The sequence below is a fragment of the Staurois parvus genome, unplaced genomic scaffold, assembly GCF_062004578.1.
Source record: "Staurois parvus isolate SC_StPar_1 unplaced genomic scaffold, SC_StPar_1.0 ptg000132l, whole genome shotgun sequence".
NCBI classification, from domain to species: domain Eukaryota; kingdom Metazoa; phylum Chordata; class Amphibia; order Anura; family Ranidae; genus Staurois; species Staurois parvus.
In genome coordinates, this window is record NW_028317928.1 from 3,320,758 (window position 1) to 3,342,140 (window position 21,383).

Consider the following 21,383-nt stretch of genomic DNA (forward strand, 5'->3'; position numbering starts at 1 on the left):
TCAGGCCACCCTCATGTAGTCTGTTTCTGATTGGTCAGAGACATTCACACCAGTGGCCTGCTGGAGGTCATTTTGTAGGGCTCTGGCAGTGGTCATCCTGTTCCTCCTTGCACAAAGGAGCAGATACCAGTCCTGCTGATGGGTTAAGGACCTTCTACGGCCGTGTCCAGCTCTCCTAGAGTAACTGCCTGTCTCTTGGAATCTCCTCCATGCTCTTGAGACTGTGATGGGAGACACAGCAAACCTTCTGGCAATGGCACGTGTTGATGTGCCATCCTGGAGGAGTTGGACTGCCAGTGCAACCTCTGTAGGGTCCTTGTATGGCCTCATGCTACCAGCAGTGACACTGACCCTAGCCAAATGCAAAACTAGTGAGAAACAGTCAGAAAATCTGGGTAGGAAAAAAATGTCAGTGGCCTCCACCTGTACAACCATTCCTGTTTTGGGGGTCATCTCATTGTTGCCCATCTTGTGCACCTGTTGTTAATTTCATTAACACCAAAGCAGCTGAAACTGATTAACAACCCCAAAGAGCAAGGAAAAAGAAAATAGGCTACACACATAAAAGGCTAAACTCAAAACGTATTTATTCATAGAAACCATACAAAGTAAAATTGCATCGGGGACCTGGTGCTCGCTTGGCTCTGAAGAAGTCCCGGAAGTAAGCGGGACAAAACGTGTCAGCGTGGTCACACGCCCCCTTCCTCCATTCCCCGCACGCTACCGCCACACTGCATGGTATTTTCACTGGACACCACAGAACTTTACCAGCATGGATATGGCATCTTGTCCATAATGCACGGCCGGCAGCTATTATTGGACTATCCACGGGACACAGCAGATGACATATCACTGGCCCGTTGCTCTGACCAATCATAGCAGATCACATGTCAATTGTATACAATGGATGGCTTCCTGTCATGCCATCCATTGTATACAATTATGTTGTTAGCTGTGACTGGTCAATACAGTCACATGATACAGACAGGGCCAATCACAGCCCATCTGTATCATGTGATCAGCTTTGCCCAATCACAGCTAATCACAACAAAAGACTGAATGAATCAGTTTCATTCAGTAAGAATGATTGCAAATATCAATGAAATACATCGGTATTAGCAATCATAATGTGTTAAAACAAAAAAAAAAATCCTGATCACTTGCCCAGAGTAGTTCATTGTTACTATGGTAACATTGTATTGCTTTGGTCACAGTGCGCTGAAAAATAAAATAAAAAAATGTATTTTCTTCCCGACGAAAAGAGCGCCCCCTTGTCCTTTGTGATAACCTCAGGGTGAATAGCTCTACACCGAGTTCACTATATGATGGATATCAGCCGCTGGATAATTCCAAAAGCCAGCTGTAATCCGGACAATTATAGACCTCCAAACTTTTACTCCAAAAATTGAACAGAAAAGATGAACCAGCAGAAAAGATTTATCCTCATAGAGGACACACCCATTCAAAAAACAAAACAATCCTCATAGTGTAGTAAATAGAAAAAGATTTATTGCCCCAAAGCGTAATATAAAACGTACATCAAAGTAACTAATAAAACAGCATGTCACCATGAAGATGAATGACAAGTTTCAAACCAATGAGATGGCCGGCACGTTCCGGTACGTGCTGACGTCACGCTCTCTGGCTCCTCCCTACGCGTTTCGTCATCGGTGATGTTGTCAGGGGCACGTGACGTCAGCACGTATCGGAACATAGCGCAGATTTGTTAAGGTATTTTTCGTTTATAATGTGCTGGCAAAGCCAAAAAATGTGGAAAGGAGTGCCAGTGTCCTCACCACATCGCCCGCAGACAGGAGAAACACTCGGATTGCGGGCATGGAGAACCTCAGGAGTCTTGTACCACACATATAGAAGATCTAGAGGCAGCCTCCCATTGATCTAAGGGAATATCCTGGTGAAGGATTCGGGGCCACTTTCGCATGTAAGGATGTGTGTCAGCAGAGGTTTTGTTTTTTGGGAGGTTGGAGGGTTGTTTAGGGTGGTTGGGATTTTTGGGAGATTGTCTTGTTTGGGAGGGGGTGAGTTGGGTTTCCATCGGGGAGGTGCGGGTGTGGAGTGCACACAGGGGATACTTTTTGTACGATCGGTGAGTGTCCTTCATGGAAGGTTCCCTCCATGCCGGGGGTGGGGGGTCCTTGTGATTGGGAGCGAGCTGTATGGTTTCTATGAATAAATATGTTTTGAGGTTAGCCTTTCAGGTGTGTAGCCTATTTTTTTTTCCTTGGTTTTTGTATTATATGCTTTAGGTAGCATCCTTCCAGATTGTGCTGGAGGCACCTCATCATTTTTTCGTGAATTCTAGTGGACTCCCCGGCTTCCCTACCCCCCCTATTTTCCCCCCTTTTTATAGTGATTTAACAACCCCCTCTGCTACTTACCTGACCAGATCAATCTCCCAGGAGTTTCATTGACTTGATGCTAGACTCTGATCAAAAATTCTTCCTTTCATTTTTTTGAGCAGTCCCACGTGAAAGAAAAATATATTTTAAATATATTTTAAAAATACATTCTAATTATATTCTTCCCAAATATATTGACATATATTTCAAATACTACAATTTTGGCCGTATTCAATATATTTCAAAAATATATTTCAATATATTTGTGAATATATTATTAAAAATATATTAAGAACACATGCTGCAATATATATCAAAGTGTAATTTGGAATGCATTTACAAGTATATTTAATATATTATTCCCAAATATATTGACATATATTTCAAATACTACAATTTTGGCCATATTCAATATATTTCAATATATTTGTGAATATATTATTAAAAATATATTCAGAACACATGCTGTGATATATATCAAAGTGTAATTTGGAATGCATTTACAAATATATTTAAAAATCTATGTTTAAATGCATTTGTTTAGATATTCAAATATATCTGGAAAATATACTTTGAAAAAATGCCTTTGGAAAATATATTTTAATTTACATTTTTTGAATACAAGTTAAAATATATTTGTGTAGGCCAATATATTGTAAATATATGTTGCATGTATAATTTTTTTTCTAAATATATTGAAAACATTTCTCTTCCATATGGGGTGTATGATGCAGGTCATCTGTGAGTACAATACTTTGTCAGTTAATAATGTTTTATTATTAGGTATATCACAATGCTTGTGCCAAAACATTTTCTAGATTTGGTTCCAGTGGGGAAAGACTATCTCCTCTGTAAGGTTTTTATTGCTGTTTGTGGAGATATAAGCTCATTTGCCCATGGCTCCATTTTTACTGGAAGAAAAAGTTGGGGGAAAAAAAAATTTTGGTTGTCACTGGAACAGGAGAAGAATGGACTTCTTCCAGTGGAGACTGTGCTCAGGTAACCCATAAAACGCAAACCTTCCCATATGGAAGAAAAATGTACTTGAAATATATTTTAAAAATATTCTTCCCAAATATATTGACATATATTTGAAATGCTACAATTTTGGCCATATTCTATACACACACACAAATATATATATATATATATATACACACACATACATACATACATACACACACACACATAAATATATATATACATACACACACACTGTATGTTTAAATGTGTTTTTATTACAAATTATATGAAAAATATTTTTTAAAAATACATTTCAAATATACTGCATGTCTTTAAAAATACAAATCTACTATTTTGGAATGCGTTTACAAATATATGTAAAAATTTATGCTAAAATGTCTTTTTTATATGTTAAAAAAAATCTGAAGAATATATTTTAAAAAATATATATTTTTAAATATTTATATTTTTTAAAGTATATTCTTCATATTTTTTTTTAAGATATAAAAAAAGTTATTTTAACCTATATTTGTAAATGCATTCCAAAAATGTAGATTTGTATTTTTAAAGACAAAAGATCTGAAGAATATATTTAAAAAAAATACATGTTTTAAAAATATGTTTGTTTTAAATATATTCTTCAGATTTTTTTAACGTATAAAAAAGTCATTTTAACATATATTTTGACATAATTTTGTAAATGCATTCCAAAAATGTAGATTTGTATTTTTAAAGACATACAGTATATTTGAAATGTATAGTTAAAAACATTTTTCATAGGGGAGAAGGGAACCTCTCTACCGAGGTTCCGTGCCGACTATGTCATTCCCACTTGGCGGTGGGGTCACTCCGATATTGAGGGATCTTGAGTATAGAGCCAATCACCACACATATAAAAAAAAAAAAAAAACATTTTTCATATTTTTTGCAATAAAAACGCATTTCAACATACAGAATATATACGGTATATATATATATATACACACACACACACACACATATATATATATATATATATATATATATATATAAATATTTTATGTATTTATCTATTGAAGTATATTTTTAAACATAATGCATATGGCCAAATTTGTAGCATTTCAAATATATGTCAATATATTTGGGAAGAATATTTTTAAAATATATTTCAAATATATTTTTCTTCCATGTGGGTTTTTTTGTACATTGTAGAATGTGGACATTATTAGATGTGGGACTTTCCCTCATTTTGGAGAGCTTTCCAGGGTTGTATCTCTGGGCACAGGAAGTGAAGGGAAATCACCTCGATGGTGGACACAGACAGAAATACAGATTATAACCCTCCCCACTCCACTCAAAACTTAAAAACAACCCCTCTGGTTGGAGATCCCTCATACAGACGAACTAAAACATCTGCGTCAAAAAAGTTTTCTTTAAGTTTTTAATACTTTAGTATTTGTAAAGGAACAAAAGAGTCAACACACATGTCCAGCCAATCAGCTGCCCCGTCCTGACACAGGTACCCCATGTCACCTATGGGAAACCAGGTGTGAGATGAGGTAGTCTCTCCTCGGAAACCTTTTCCCGCACTCAGAGCAGGAATAGGGCCGTTCCCCAGTGTGAGTCCGCTGATGCAATATTAAGGTTCCTCTCTGGGTGAAACACTTCCCGCACTCTTCGCAGGAAAATGGCTTCTCTCCCGTGTGAACGATCTCATGTGTGATAAGGGAAGACTTCCGCGAGAAGCTCTCTCCACATTCAGAGCACGAATATGGCTTTACCCCCAAGTGAGTCCTCTGGTGGGCAAAGAGATTTCCAGTCTGGGCAAAACATTTTCCGCACTCGGAACAGGAAAACGGTTTCTCGGATGTGTGGGTCCGCTCATGGATAGCAAGGTACGACCTTTCAGTGAAACACTTCCCGCACCTCGAGCACGGGTATGGCTTCTCTCCCGTGTGAACTTTTTTATGCCGGTTAAGAGCTGAAATTCGGGGAAAAGACTTCCCACATTCAGAACATGCATGCGGCTTCTCTCCTGTGTGACTTCTCAGGTGTCTGATCAGTTGGGCTTTCCAGGCAAAACTTTTATCGCAGTCAGGACACGAGTACGGCTTCTCCACCGTATGAGTCTTCTGGTGCGAGATAAGGGTTCCCCGTTCGGTAAAGCATTCGCCGCAGTCTGAGCAGGAAAATGGATTCTCAGTCGGGTGGGTCGTCGTCTGGTGCCTGATCAGCTGAATCTTCCAAGAAAAGCATTCGCTACATTCGGAACATGAGTAAGGCTTCTCCCCTGAGTGGGTCCGCTGGTGAGCCATGAGATTTCCTTTCTTGTTGAAAGATTTGCCGCAGTCTGAACACGAATAGGTCCTAGCTTCTGCGTGAGACTTTTTGTGTGCGGTAAGTTCTGCTCTCTCGGAAAAAGACTCACCACATTCAGAACACGGGAACATTCTGCCCCCTCTACGAGCTGTAGGGTGGGTGACTGGGCATGACGGAGCAGGAGGAGACCCTCCATGTTTAGAGGGTAGATGTGCATTATTTTGTGCTGGATGGACATCTGGGATGATGGAGTTTTCCTCTGAAGAATCCGAGGTGATGTCCTCATCTTCAATTTCATCATCTGGAGAGAAAGATGGAGGTTCCTCCATGTCGTATCTTCTGTATTGTCCATCTACAGAAAATAATGTATGAATGGGAATAAGATTTCAGGCCTTATAAAATGACAGAATATTGCTAAACAGAATGCATAGTCCCACATGGAAGAAAAATATATCTGAAATATATTTTAAAAATATTCTTTCCAAATATATTGACACACATTTGAAATACTACAATTTTGGCCATATTCAATATATTAAAATAAAAAAATTATATATATATATATATATATATATATAAAAATATACACATACATATGTATATATATACACACACATTCAGTCATATCCAACCCATGGCCAGGGATGAAACTAGGTCAATTTAGACAGGAGCCAATTAACTGACCAGCATGTCTTTGGAGTGTGGGAGGAAACCGGAGCACCCGGAGGAAACCCACGCGAACACAGGGAGAACATGCAAACTCCATGCAGGAGGCGCCATGGCTGGGAATAGAACCCATGACCCAATTACTGCAAGGCAGAAGTGCTAACTACTAAGCCACCTCTCTCTCTATATATATATATATATATATATATATATATATATATATATACACTGTATGTGTTTTGTTATATATATTCAATATATATATATGTAAGCTCCAAGGAGCAGGGCCCTCCTAACCCTCTTGTATTGAACTGTATTGTCTCCCGTTATATTGTAAAGCGCTTAGCAAACTGTTGGCGCTATATAAATCCTGTATATTAATAATATACAGTATATATACAGTTGCAAAAAAAAGTATGTGAACCCCTTGGGATTACGTGGAGTTTTGCATTAATTGGGCATAAAATGTGCTCTGAACATCATCTAAGTCACAACAATAGAAGAACACAGTCTGCTGAACATAATACTACACAAACATTAGATGTTGCCATGGTTTAATTGCACATAACATGTAAACATTCACAGTGCAGGGAGGAAAAAGTATGTGAGGCCCTAGCTTAATGACTTCTCCCAGAGCTAATTGGAGCCAGGAGTGAGCCAACCTTGACTCCAATCAGTGTGATGATATTGGATGTGTTGCTGACAGCTGTCCTGCCCTTAAAAAACACACACCTGTTTTGGATTTACTGGTTTCAAGAAGCACTGTCTGATGTGAACCATGCCTTGCAGAAAAGAGCTCTCAGAAGACCTGCGATCAAGAATTGTTGACTTTCTTTCACCAATGTTTGTAGAAGCAGTCTGCATGCCTAGGGGCTTGATTGTGTACACCTGTGTCCATGGAGGGGATTGGAACACCTGAATCCAATGAGCAGGAGGGCGGGCCCAATACTTTTGGCAATATAGTGTGTGTATATATATGTGTGTGAATGTGTGTATACAGTGAGGAACAGAAGTATTTGAACACCCTGCGATTTTGCAAGTTCTCCCACTTAGAAATCACAAAGGGGTCTGAAATTCACATTGTAGGTGCATTCCCACTCTGAGAGACAGAATTAAAAAAAAAAAAAAAACACCATCCCTACTGTGAAACATGGGGGTGGTAACATCATGCTTTGGGGGTGCTTTTCTGTGAAGGGAACAGGGCGACTGCACTGTATTAAGGAGAGGATGAATGGGGCCATTTATTGTGAGATTTTGAGCAACAACCTCCTTCCCTCAGTCAGAGCATTAAAGATGGGTCGTGGCTGGGTCTTCCAACATGACAACGACCCGAAGCACACAGCCAGGATAACCAAGGAGTGGCTCCGTAAGAAGCATATCAAGGTTCTGGAGTGGCCTAGCCAGTCTCCAGACCTAAATCCAATAGAACATCTTTGGAGGGAGCTGAAACTCTGTGTTGCTCAGCGACAGCCCCAAAACCTGACAGATCTAGAGGAGATCTGTGTGGAGGAGTGGGCCAAAAATCCCTGTTGCAGTGTGTGCAAACCTGGTCAAGAACTACAGGAAACGTTTGACCTCTGCAATTGTAAACAAAGGCTTCTGTACCAAATATTAACACTGATTTTCTCAGGTGTTCAAATACTTATGTTCAGCAGTGCAAGACAAATAAATTCTTTAAAAATCATACAATGTGATTTCCTGAATTTTATTTTTAAAGTCTGTCTCTCAGAGTGGGAATGCACCTACAATGTGAATTTCAGACCCCTCCATGATTTCTAAGTGGGAGAACTTGCAAAATCGCACAGTGTTCAAATACTTCTGTTCCTCACTGTATACACACACACACATATACAGTTGTGACCAAAATTATTCAACCCCCACTGAAATTGAGTGTTTTGGCCAGTTTGACATTGCTTTTGATCATTCAGTCATCTTGCTTACATTTACATTAAAGAGGCACTTGTAGGTCAGACAAATATAACATAACAGTTATAATGAAATAACCACAAATGTCTTTTCTGTGCTCACAGCATTATCAGTTTTATTCAACCCCCAAGTGACATTCAATCTTAGTACTTAGTACAGCATCCTTTTACAGTTATAACAGCTTTTAAACGTGAAGCATAGCTTGACACAAGTGTCTTGCAGCGATCTACGGGTATCTTCGCCCATTCTTCATGGGCAAAGGCCTCCAGTTCAGTCACATTCTTAGGCTTGCGCACTGCAACTGCTTTCTTTAAGTCCCACCAGAGGTTCTCAATCGGATTTAAGTCTGGTGACTGCGATGGCCACTCCAAAATGTTCCAGCCTTTCCTCTGCAACCATGCTCTAGTGGACTTGGAGGTATGCTTGGGATCATTGTCCTGTTGAAAGGTCCAACGTCTCCCAAGCCTCAGGTGTGTGACGGACTGCATCACGTTTCCATCCAATATCTCCTGGTACTGAAGAGAATTCATGGTACCTTGCACACGCTGAAGCTTCCCTGTACCTGCAGAAGCAAAACAGCCCCAAAGCATGATTGACCCTCCACCATGCTTCACAGTAGGCAAGGTGTTCTTTTCATCATAGGCCTTGTTCTTCCTCCTCCAAACATAGCGTTGATCCATGGGCCCAAACAGTTCTAATTTTGTTTCATCAGTCCACAGAACACTATCCCACAACTTTTGTGGTTTGTCCACATGGCTTTTGGCATACTGCAGTCGACTCTTCTTATTCTTTGGAGACAGCAAGGGGGTACGCCTGGGAGTTCTGGCACGGAGGCCTTCATTACGCAGTGTGCGTCTTATTGTCTGGGCTGAAACTTCTGTACCCACATCTGACAAATCTTTTCTCAGTTCCTCAGCAGTCACACGGGGACTTCTCTCCACTCTACGCTTCAGGTAGCGCACAGCAGTCGAAGTCAGCATCTTCTTTCTGCCACGACCAGGTAGCGTTTCAACAGTGCCCTTTGCCTTGAATTTGCGAATGATGCTTCCTAAGGTGTCTCTTGGTATGTTTAACATCTTTGCAATCTTCTTATAGCCATTGCCCTTCCTGTGAAGAGAAATCACCTCTTCTCTTGTCTTCCTGGACCATTCTCTTGCCTTCACCATGTTTGTAACCACACCAGTAAATGTCTAGAAGGAGCTGAGTATCACAGTCATTTTAAAGCTGCCTAATTGGTGCTTATTATGCTTGATTGCTGCTCGGTGACATCCACAGGTGTTTTCAATACCTGATGGAAAGCACCTGTATGAACCTCTGTTCTTCAGAGTGGTAGTCTTTAAGGGGTTGAATAATTGTGGCAATGAAGAAACCACATAAGAACCATTTACTACTGTATTACATAAACAATTGATGTCATTTTAGTTGCATTTGGGTAGTTACAACGTCCTTGTAGGATTTGATTCTGAATACAATTCCAAATGTACACTATAGTCCCTAAACCCCTTTACAGCATTGGGGGTTGAATAATTTTGGTCACAACTGTATATATATATATATATATATATATATATATATATACACACACTATATTGCCAAAAGTATTGGGCCTGCCCATTGGATTCAGGTGTTCCAATCCCCTCCATGGACACAGGTGTATACAATCAAGCCCCTAGGCATGCAGACTGTTTCTACAAACATTGGTGAAAGAATGGGTCGCTCTCAGGAGCTCAGTGACTCCAAGCGTGGTCCCGTGATAGGTGGTCACCTGTGCAATAAGTCCATCCGTGACATTTCCTGGCTACTAAATATTCCACGCTCAATTGTTAGTGGGATTATAACAAAGTGGAAGCAACTGGGAACAACAGCAACTCAGCCACCAAGTGGTAGGCCACGTCACATGACAGGGCGGGGTCAGCGCATGCTGAAGCACACAGTGTGCAGAAGTCACCAACTGTCTGCAGAGTCAATAGCTAAAGACCTCCAAACTTGGTGTGGCCTTTAGATGAGCACAACAACAGTGCGTAGAGAGCTTCATGGAATGGGTTTCCATGGCCGAGCAGCTGCATCCAATCTTGCATCACCAAGTGCAATGCAAAGCGGCGGATGCCGTGGTGTAAAGCACGCCGCCACTGGACTCTAGAGCAGTGGCGACGTGTTCTCTGGAGTGACCAATCACGCTTATCTGTCTGGCAAGCCGATGGACATATTTGGGTTTGGCAGTTTCCAAGAGAATGGTACTTGCCTGACTGCATTGTACCAAGTGTAAAGTTTGGTGGAGGGGGGATTATAGTGTGGGGTTATTTTTCAGGGGTTGGACTTGGCCCCCTAGTTCTAGTGATGGGAACACTTAAGGCATTCGTTTGGGGTGGAGGAACTTGACTGGCCTGCACAGAGTCCTGACCTCAACCCCATAGAACACCTTTGGGATGAATTAGAGTGGAGACTACGAGCCAGGCCTCCTCCCCGGACATCAGTGCCTGACCTCTGGAAGAATGGTCAAACCTTCCCAAAGACACCCTCCTAACCCTTGTGGACGGCCTTCCCAGAAGAGTTGAAGCTGTTATAGCTGCAAAGGGTGGAGCCAACTCAATATTGAACCCTACAGACTAAAACGGGGATGCCATTAAAGTTCATGTGTATGGAAAGGCCAGCGGGCCAATACTTTTGCAATATAGTATATATACAGACAGGTCCATAAATATTGGGACATCGACATAATTCTAACATTTTTAGCTCTATACACCACCACAATGGATTTGAAATGAAACGAACAAGATGTGCTTTAACTGCAGACTGTCAGCTTTAATTTGAGGGTGTTTACATCCAAATCAGGTGAACAGTGTAGGAATTACAACAGTTTGCATATGTGCCTCCCACTTGTTAAGGGACCAAAAGTAATGGGACAGAATAATAATCATAAATCAAACTTTCACTTTTTAATACTTGGTTGCAAATCCTTTGCAGTCAATTACAGCCTGAAGTCTGGAACGCATAGACATCACCAGATGCTGGGTTTCATCCCTGGTGATGCTCTGCCAGGCCTCTACTGCAACTGTCTTCAGTTCCTGCTTGTTCTTGGGGCATTTTCCCTTCAGTTTTGTCTTCAGCAAGTGAAATGCATGCTCAATCGGATTCAGGTCAGGTGATTGACTTGGCCATTGCATAACATTCCACTTCTTTCCCTTAAAAAACTCTTTGGTTGCTTTTGCAGTATGCTTTGGGTCATTGTCCATCTGCACTGTGAAGCGGCGTCCAATGAGTTCTGAAGCATTTGGCTGAATATGAGCAGATAATATTGCCCGAAACACTTCAGAATTCATCCTGCTGCTTTTGTCAGCAGTCACATCAATAAATACAAGAGAACCAGTTCCATTGGCAGCCATACATGCCCACGCCATGACACTACCACCACCATGCTTCACTGATGAGGTGGTATGCTTAGGATCATGAGCAGTTCCTTTCCTTCTCCATACTCTTCTCTTCCCATCACTCTGGTACAAGTTGATCTTGGTCTCATCTGTCCATAGGATGTTGTTCCAGAACTGTGAAGGCTTTTTTACATGTCGTTTGGCAAACTCTAATCTGGCCTTCCTGTTTTTGAGGCTCACCAATGGTTTACATCTTGTGGTGAACCCTCTGTATTCACTCTGGTGAAGTCTTCTCTTGATTGTTGACTTTGACACACATACACCTACCTCCTGGAGAGTGTTCTTGATCTGGCCAACTGTTGTGAAGGGTGTTTTCTTCTCCAGGGAAAGAATTCTTCGGTCATCCACCACAGTTGTTTTCTGTGGTCTTCCGGGTCTTTTGGTGTTGCTGAGCTCACCGGTGCGTTCCTTCTTTTTAAGAATGTTCCAAACAGTTGTTTTGGCCACTCCTAATGTTTTTGCTATCTCTCTGATGGGTTTGTTTTGTTTTTTCAGCCTAATGATGGCTTGCTTCACTGATAGTGACAGCTCTTTGGATCTCATCTTGAGAGTTGACAGCAACAGATTCCAACTGCAAATAGCACGCTTGAAATGTACTCTGGACCTTTTATCTGCTCATTGTAATTGGGATAATGAGGGAATAACACACACCTGGTCATGGAACAGCTGAGAAGCCAATTGTCCCATTACTTTTGGTCCCTTAACAAGTGGGAGGCACATATGCAAACTGTTGTAATTCCTACACTGTTCACCTGATTTGGATGTAAATAACCTCAAATTAAAGCTGACAGTCTGCAGTTAAAGCACATCTTGTTCGTTTCATTTCAAATCCATTGTGGTGGTGTATAGAGCCAAAAATGTTAGAATTGTGTCGATGTCCCAATATTTATGGACCTGACTGTATATATATATATATATATTTATCAGGCCTCAAAATTTCTACTTACCTGCTCGCATTTGGCAAGTGGAAATAATGTGGGGGCAGAGTCGACGCCACCATAAGGCTAGGCAGCTGGGTAGACAGTAACTCTTCACAACACGTAACTCTTCATGACGTGTAACACGCAACTCTGCACAACACGTAACTCTTCACAACGCATAACTCTTCACAACGCATAACTCTTCACAACGCATAACTCTTCACAACGCTTAACTCTTCACAACGCTTAACTCTTCACAACGCTTAACTCTTCACAACGCTTAACTCTTCACAACGCTTAACTCTTCACAACGCTTAACTCTTCACAACACGTAACGCTTCACAACACGTAATGCTGCACAACACGTAACAGTAGAGTACTATCCTGGCTGAATGAGAGGAGTTTGTTGGTCTTTGAATGTTCACAACTCACCTGTGCCGATCTCCGGAGGATCTCCAATGTCATCGTCTGCTCCGTCACCCCGCACACATGTCTCTTCTGATATCTCTTTAACCTTGATTTTAAAATGAATCAGATTTTCATCCTAAAAAACACAAAGAAATATGAATAATACTGTACATATATTATCTAAATTTGTTAGAGTTGTCATACTACATACAGGTACGTATATAGCGCCGTCAATTTACACAGCACTTTGCATATATATTGTACATTCAGTTCCCGCCCCTGAGGAGCGTACAATCTAAGGTCCCTAACTCACATTCATACATACACATACTAGGGCCAATTTAGACAGGAGCCAATTCGCCTCCCAGCATGTCTTTGGAGTGTGGGAGGAAACCGGAGTACCCGGAGGAAACCCACGCAGGTACAGGGAGAACACGCAAACTGCAGGCAGGTGGTGCCATGGTTGGGAACCAACAACCCTAGTACTGCTAGGCAGTGCTAACCATTTAGCCGCTGTGCTGCCACCATACTGACTAGATATGCGCATACACCAGCAGTAAGGGAGAGAATTTGGCATTAAAGTGGTTCTAAAGGCAGAAATATTTTTACCTTCATGCATTCTATGCATTAAGGAGAAAAACCTGATGGGTGCAGCTCCCCCCTCAGCCCCCCCTACTTACCTGAGCCCCATCTCAATCCAGTGATGTGCATGAGAGCTGCAGCTCTCCTGGGTCTCTCTCTCTTCATTGGCTTACACAGCAGTGGGATCCATTGGTTTCAGCTGCCGTCAATCACAGCCAGTGAGCCAATGAGGAAAGAGCGGGGGGCAGTGTAGGGTCGAGCCGCTCTCTGTGTTTGAATGGACAATGTCCACTCACAGGCCTACTTGAGTGCCCCCATAGCAAGAGGTTTTTTATTGGGGCGCACTCTGAAGGGGGGAGGAGCCAGGACTGCTGCAGGGGACTGAAAAAAAAAAGAGGACTGGGGCTGCTCTGTGCAAAACCATTGCACAGAGCAGGTATATACAACATGTTTGGGTTTTTTTTAATTACAACCTTTAGAATCACTGTAAGATCTCAGCTCTCTGTGATCTCGGTACAAGAGGCAACATATCACTTCCCAGCTGCCTGTCCACTGTGGATTGTTTAAAACGGAGCTCCACCCAAAAGGGTAAGTTCCACTTTAATGCTTTGTCCCCTGCTCCCCATTAACCACTTCCAGTCCGGACACTTTTACCCCCTTCCTGTCGAGGCCAATTTTCAGCTTTCAGCTCTATCACACTTTGAATGACAATTGTGCGGTCATGCAACACTGTACCCTTATGTATTTTTTAGCAATATTTTTAGATAGATAAAGCTTTATTTTGTTGGTATTTATTCACCACTGGGATTTTTATTTTTTTTTTGCTATGTAAATGAAAAAGTTCAAAAATTTTGAAAAAAAGTGTTTTTCTTATAAAATTTTGCAAATAAATAGTATTTCATCATAAATCTTGGCCAAAATTTATTCCGTTATCTTTTTAGTAAAAAAAACCAAAAAACAAAAACAGATTAGTTTATAACCAAAATTATAATTTTTTTTATTTTTTTTTTAAATTTTTTATATTATTATTTATGTTTTTTTTTTCTTTTACATACTGTCACCCTAGCAGTACAGTGTCACCCATAAAGGCTGTAAAAACAATCATATCTCCTTCTCTCTGGCTGCATTCTTGCAGCCATTGAAAACTACTGTGTGAGTTTTGATTGGTCACAGCTTGTCACATGGTACAAGGCTGTTGTGAATAGCCCTGTACCATGTGACCTCTGTGATCATTCACAGATTTCACACGTAGTAAGCAATGATGTCACAAATGACATCTTGCTTACCACTCTGCATGTGATCACTGATTGGCCAATCAGTGATCACATGATCGGGACCTCGCACAGAGGTCCCGTCCAACGATCGGTGTTCCACTGTGTCCGGAGGACACAGCGGGCACCGGATCGTGGTGCTGCGCGCTCCCAGGGAGTGCATACAAGCAGGGTGCAGGGAGGCCGTTTATAAACAGCCACCCGACCCTGCACTGCCACCGTCCGGCCGTTTATATATAATGGCCGGACGGGAGGTGGTTAAGTATTGACATCTTGTACCCGAACCTGACAGGTACCTGCTCCCACTTCCGCTGCGATGGCCTAGGCAATCGGAACTGGAAGTTGTCCTCCCCCCCTCCCTCCCCATAGTCTTGTGGGACATGTGACAGGTCCCAGAAGACTACGGGGCCATTCACAAAGTGCAGCGCTTCTTGCGCATGTGCAGTGGGCACCCAGCTGTGAAGCCGCAAGCTGTCACAGCCGGGTGCCCACACTAAAGATGGCGGCGCCAGGGAGAGAAGACGGCCGGTGAAACCAGCCATGGTGAGGACACCGCTGGACCGAGGGACAGGTAAGTGGCTGTATTTTAAAAGTCAGCAGCTACAGTTTTTGTTTTTTTTAGGTGGAACTTCGCTTTAAGGAGCTTAAGTGCCCGATTAATCAAATTCTAAACCACTGCATTATTTTTAAGACCATTGCTTCAGTTCACCTCATTATCCTCTGAGATATCATCTTCCTCCATAGAATGCTCAGAATAAGGAGGGCTGGGTGTACTTCTGTTACTGGATCCATCTGTAGGAAACACACCAACCGAGACAATGTCATTGAATCAAGGAGGATCTTCGAATCTTTTCCAAACCTAATGGTAGGTGCTTACTTACCCGTGCCGACCTCAATAACAGTTTCCTCCTCTTTAATGCTCGCGTGTCCTTCTTCCTCTTTTTTAGCTTTGACATTTTTTGGAGTGTTTCTGGTTTCTCCGGGGACTGTGAATAAAGATGACAGTGAAGCCCCCTGTACTGAGAGGTATGAGAGACCCCAGAGAGTGTGTGTGGGGGGAGACTGGTCACGTCTCAATGACATGATGTGAGGAGGAGAGCCGGAGTATAATAGAGGCTGATGGCTCCTGACTTCCCCCTTTCTCCTCTTTAATCCTCACATGTTCTTCCTCCTCCTCCTCCTCCTCCTCAGCTTTGATGTCTCTCTTGAGTGGCTCTGGCATCTGTGAATAAAGATGAGACTGAAGCCCCCTGTACTGAGATGTATGAGAGACCCCAGAGAGTGTGTGTGGGGGGAGACTGGTCACATCTCAATGACATGATGTGAGGAGGAGAGACGAAGTCTATTAGAGCGTGAAGGCTTCTGACCCCCCCCCCCCCACTGGGCACATACTGCCTCCCCATGAGGCTAATGGCTCCACCACTGGGCACATACTGTCTCCCCATGAGGCTGCTGACTCCCCCACTGGGCACATACTGCCTCCCCATGAGGCTGATGGCTCCACCACTGGGCACATACTGTCTCCCTATGAGGCTGATGGCTCCACCACTGGGCACATACTGTCTCCCTATGAGGCTGATGGCTCCACCACTGGGCACATACTGCCTCCCCACGAGGCTGATAGCTCCGCCACTGAGCACATACTGCCTCCCCACAAGGCTGATGGCTCCACCACTGGGCACATACTGTCTCCCTATGAGGCTGCTGACCCCCCCCCCACTGGGCACATACTGTCTCCCCATGAGGCTGCTGACCCCCACTGGGCACATACTGTCCCCCCATTACTGTCGACTGACAGAGGAGGGGGGAGAAGAAGAGATTGTTGTAGTGACTGAACAAGGAGGATCTGGGACTCTTCTCTGGATTTAGTGTTTATACCTTACCTGGGCTGATCTCTGGAGGACCTTCCTCCTCTTTGCATGGATCATCACCACTCACGTACGGCTCTTCTTCATGTTCAACTTTAATAATAATTAGGTCGTCACCCTGCAAATACACAATGACCACCGATGATTTAGGCTGGAACACAAGATTAAAGCTGAACTCTAGGTTTGATTTTATAGCATAGATCCATTGGTCCAGCATGACAGCATATCTCATGCCTGACTGATTCCTGGAGCTCCTGCAAATCACTGTAATAGTCACCACTACTACAGTGATAGCAGCAGTCTTTTGGGTACAGGTGAAGATTGTGATATCAACGCCCTGACTCCATCCCTTCGAATCAGAGAATGCCTTGTATTCACTGAAACAAAATATAAGGCTTTCTCTCAATGGCAGCAGTGCCAAGCAATCAAGCCCCTGTGGTTACTATGCAGAAGGACAGAAACTTGACACTGGAACCCGAAGACTGCCTCTATCAGTGTAGTATCAGCGGCTACCGCAGTGCAAGGATTAATCAGGTATGAGATATTCATACTTACATTGTTTCAAACTGAACAAGTCTAACTATGCTATAAAATTTATATCTAAACTTCAGCTTCAGATTTAATTAAGGCTCTCCTTTCCATCTACCTGATCCTCCTGAGGGATCTCCTGATGTTCCTGTGTGGAGCCCCGGGAATACAGAGGACGGGGACATCTCTCTGGTGGGTTCCCATTACTGGATCCATCTGTAGGAAACACACACACTGACTGAATCCATTGTTTCTATGTCTTTATATCAGAGGATGTGTGTATCTAGGTGGATCCTCAATACAAGAAATTAAAGTCTCCTCTTACCCGGTGATGTGAGCGACGGCCTGTTTTCCATCATGATGTCCTTCTACAGATCCTTGTGTCCTATATACTCCCACTTCTCTGTTGATCTGAGTCTGTACTTGGAATAAAGGTTGGCAAGCATTAGAATAATGCCAACAATTATCCTAAAAATATCTAAGCATTCTCCTGCCCATCTAGGAACCTTTATCTTACTCACAACAGACCTCACATCAGATGCTGATGGTGTTCCCATGCAGTTGGCTTCTCTCCTCTATAGTCTAGAAAATAATGAAAAGCCTCTTTTTTTGCAGGCTTGTAAGTAGACTACCTTACCATTACAAGTCTACCTGCCCATTGCATGAATAATCCCATGGAGCCACCACTCTTTGTCCCATGACCCATCACAGCTTCTCCGACATTGCAGGACATACAAGGAAGTTGAGGGAGCAGCACACATTGGGGGTGACGGGAACTGGGAGAGTGAGGAATAAGGTAAGTGTCACACATTATTCATTATACTAAAGACCCCTGATGCCCAACTCTTTGGTCCTGATAGAGTAGCCTTCGGGCCCCAGGAGCCAGTAGTGTGAGCAGTGCTTTGTAAAGAACCTGATTAGGCAGAGACCTCTAGCAGTCCCTATAACATATCCACAGTAATGATGAACTTGTGAGTGTTCTGACTAGGATCCAATCCTGCAAGCCTGCCAGAAAGCTGTTACCAGCCAGTCACCTGCAGACAGGGCATTCCCCACCCTGCAGCCACCCGTGTATACACCGCCGGTATAAATGTGGCCGCAAGGTGGATGATGCCCCAGCCACAGATGATTGGTTCATACAAGTGACAGCTTCCCGGTGGGCTTGTAAATGTGAGTTTGGATCCTAGTCAGAACACGCCTGAGCTCATCTCTGATCCCCAATGTTTAAAAGTCTCCTCCAACCTTCAACTACAACCGCGGCATGTCACCAGTCTCCGACCAACTCCAGCACACTCTGTCAATGCTCTATAGCACTGATTATTATGTGTATCTCCTGAGGATGTCAGGGGCCACACATGGCAAACAGAATGAAAAGGATATGTTCCTGCTTGCTAAAGATGCTATAGCCTGGTATATATTGGAATGTGTGTATTATGACCCTCAGAGGTACTGACTGCTCTACTCTTAGCCTGACAAAATCATGGTTGTGGCTTTCTGGGGAATATATTCCCAGCACCATCAGCCCTGGAGAAACTCACTGTCAGCCCCAGGGGAGCTCACCATCATCTCGAGTGAAGATCACCATTTCCCCCAACGGAGCTCACCCTCAGCACCATTTCAGTTCACCATCAGCCCCAGAGGAGCTCCCCAACAGCTATATAAGAGTTCACTATGAGCCCCAGAGAAACTCATCATCAGTCGCAGAGAAACTCATCATCAGTTGCAGAGGAGCTCACCATCATCCTTAGAGGAGCTCACCATCAGCCCCAGAGGACCTCACCATCAGCCCCAGAGGACCTCACCATCAGCCCCAGAGGACCTCACCATCATCCTCAGAGAAGCTCACCATCATTCTCAGAGAAGCTCATCATCAGTCCCAGAGGACCTCACAATCATTCTCAGAGCAGCTCACCATCAGCCGCAGAGGAGCTCATCATCAGCCCCAGAGGAGCTCACCATCAGCCCCAGAGGAGCTCACCATCAGCACCAGAGGAGCTCACCATCAGCACCAGAGGAGCTCACCATCAGCACCAGAGGAGCTCACCATCATTCTCAGAAGAGCTCACCATCATCACCAGAGGAGCTCACCATCATTCTCAGAAGAGCTCACCATCTTTCTCAGAGAAGTTCACCATCAGCCCCAGAGGAACTCACTATCAGCCCCAGAGGAGCTCACCATCAGCCCCAGGAGGAGCTCACCATCATCCTCAGAGGAGCTCACCACCATCCTCAGAAGAGCTCACTATCATCCCCAGAGGAGCTCACTATCAGCCCCAGAGGAGCTCACCATCATCCTCAGAAGAGCTTACTATTACCCCCAGAGAAGCTCACCATCATCCCCAAAGGAGCTCACCATCACCCCCAGAGGAGCTCACCATCACCCCCAGAGGAGCTCACCATCAGCCCCAGAGGAACTCACCATCATCCTCAGAGGAGCTCACCATCATCCTCAGAGGAGCTCACCATCATCCTCAGAGGAGCTTACTATCACCCCCAGAGAAGCTCACCATCACCCTCAGAGGAGCTCACCATCACCCTCAGAGGAGCTCACCATCACCCCCAGAGAAGCTCACCATCACCCCCAGAGGAGCTCACCATCACCCCCAGAGGAGCTCACCATCACCCCCAGAGGAGCTCACCATCATCCTCAGAGTAGCTCACCATCATTCTCAGAGGAACTCACCATCAGCCCCAGAGGAGCTTACCATCAGCCCCAGAGGAGCTCACCTTCTCCCAGCAGAGCCCCCCCATCCAATGTTCTCCCCATCAGAGGACTGCAGGAATATGTGGATGTGTGGAGGTGACATGATCCCCCCCCCATCCAGCCCACACACAATGCTGGGATCCCCTTCTGTTTTGGTTTCAGCAGCCCCAGGAGAGCTCACCATCATCCTCAGAGGAACTCACCATCAGCCCCAGAGGAGCTCACCATCATCCTCAGAGGAGCTCACCATCAGCTCCAGAGGAGCTCATCATCATCCTCAGAGGAGCTCACCATCAGCCCCAGAGGAGCTCACCATCATCCTCAGAGGAGCTCACCATCAGCTCCAGAAGAGCTCCCATCCAATGTTCCCCCTATCAGAGGAGTTGCAGGAAGATGAGGATGTGTGGAGGTGATATGATCCCCCCCATCCAGCCCACACACAGTGCTGGGACCCCCTTCTCTCATAATAAGAAGACATTATTACCTCCTCCTCACTGGGCTCACACTCTCCACACTCACATCCCCACCAGGAGAATTCTTCTATTGCTGGAATCGTTCTCCTTTTCCTTAGATCTACAACAAAATGGCCGCCACCTCCCCAGCCCTGAGGACGCTTTTTTTCCCCCTTAGAATGGAAACTCTTTCTGACTCCAGACGGTGAAATACATCTTAGCTCCCTGCAATGGCCCTACTGGTCACGTATCCAGTGCAAACGGTAGAGTGAAAAGAGCTGCGACAAAAAAAAAAAACCCTCTCTATTTGGCGGCCATTTTGTCGTAGCTCATGGAAGGAACTGAAGCAGTGTGAGAATCCTCTTGGAGGGGATGTGAGTGTGGTGTCTTCTTATTATGAGAGAAGGGGGTCCCAGCACTGTGTGTGGACTGGATGGGGGGGGGGGGGGGGTAATGTCACCTCCACACATCCTCATCTTCCTCTGAAGTGGAGAACATTGGATGGGAGCTCTGCTGGGGGATGGTAAGCTCCTCTGAGGATGATGGTGAGCTCCTCTGATGATGATGGTGAGCTCCTCTGGGGATGATGGTGAGCTCCTCTGAGGCTGATGGTGAGCTCCTCTGAGAATGATGATGAGCTTCTCTGAGGATGATGGTGAGCTCCTCTGAGAATGATGATGAGCTTCTCTGAGGATGATGGTGAGCTCCTCTGGGGATGATGGTGAGCTCCTCTGAGGCTGGTGGTGAGCTCCTCTGAGAATGATAGTGAGCTTCTGATGGTGAGCTTCTCTGAGGATGATGGTGAGCTCCTCTGAGAATGATGGTGAGCTCCTCTGAGAATGGTGGTGAGCTCCTCTGAGAATGGTGGTGAGCTCCTCTGAGGCTGGTGGCGAGCTCCTCTGAGGAAGATGGTGAGCTCCTTTTAGGATGATGGTGAGCTTCTCTGAGAATAATGTTGAGCTCCTCTGGTGCGGATGATGAGCTCCTCTGAGGATGATGGTGAGCTCCT

General features: G+C 44.1%; 2 protein-coding genes across 2 annotated transcripts in view; one reads left to right on the forward strand and one right to left on the reverse strand.

The window, feature by feature from the left end:
* Positions 1 to 4,729: 4,729 nt before the first annotated feature.
* Positions 4,730 to 20,636, reverse strand: LOC149466174 (uncharacterized). Its single transcript, XM_089672806.1, has 8 exons — positions 20,407 to 20,636; positions 17,544 to 17,635; positions 17,337 to 17,434; positions 16,706 to 16,808; positions 15,704 to 15,808; positions 15,532 to 15,614; positions 12,994 to 13,105; positions 4,730 to 5,973 (listed from the first exon to the last, which is right to left on the reverse strand). The coding sequence occupies exons 2-8, from the start codon at positions 17,575 to 17,577 to the stop codon at positions 4,832 to 4,834; spliced, it is 1,677 nt and encodes a 558-aa protein (XP_089528932.1). The 5' UTR covers positions 17,578 to 17,635; positions 20,407 to 20,636; the 3' UTR covers positions 4,730 to 4,831.
* The window catches only part of LOC149466175 (uncharacterized), a 64,114-nt gene continuing 63,350 nt past the window's right edge, over positions 20,620 to 21,383 (forward strand). Inside the window, exon 1 of the mRNA XM_089672710.1 lies at positions 20,620 to 20,748. Coding sequence (XP_089528836.1) covers positions 20,747 to 20,748 — 2 coding nt within the window. The 5' untranslated portion in view covers positions 20,620 to 20,746. The remainder of the gene's footprint in view (positions 20,749 to 21,383) is intronic.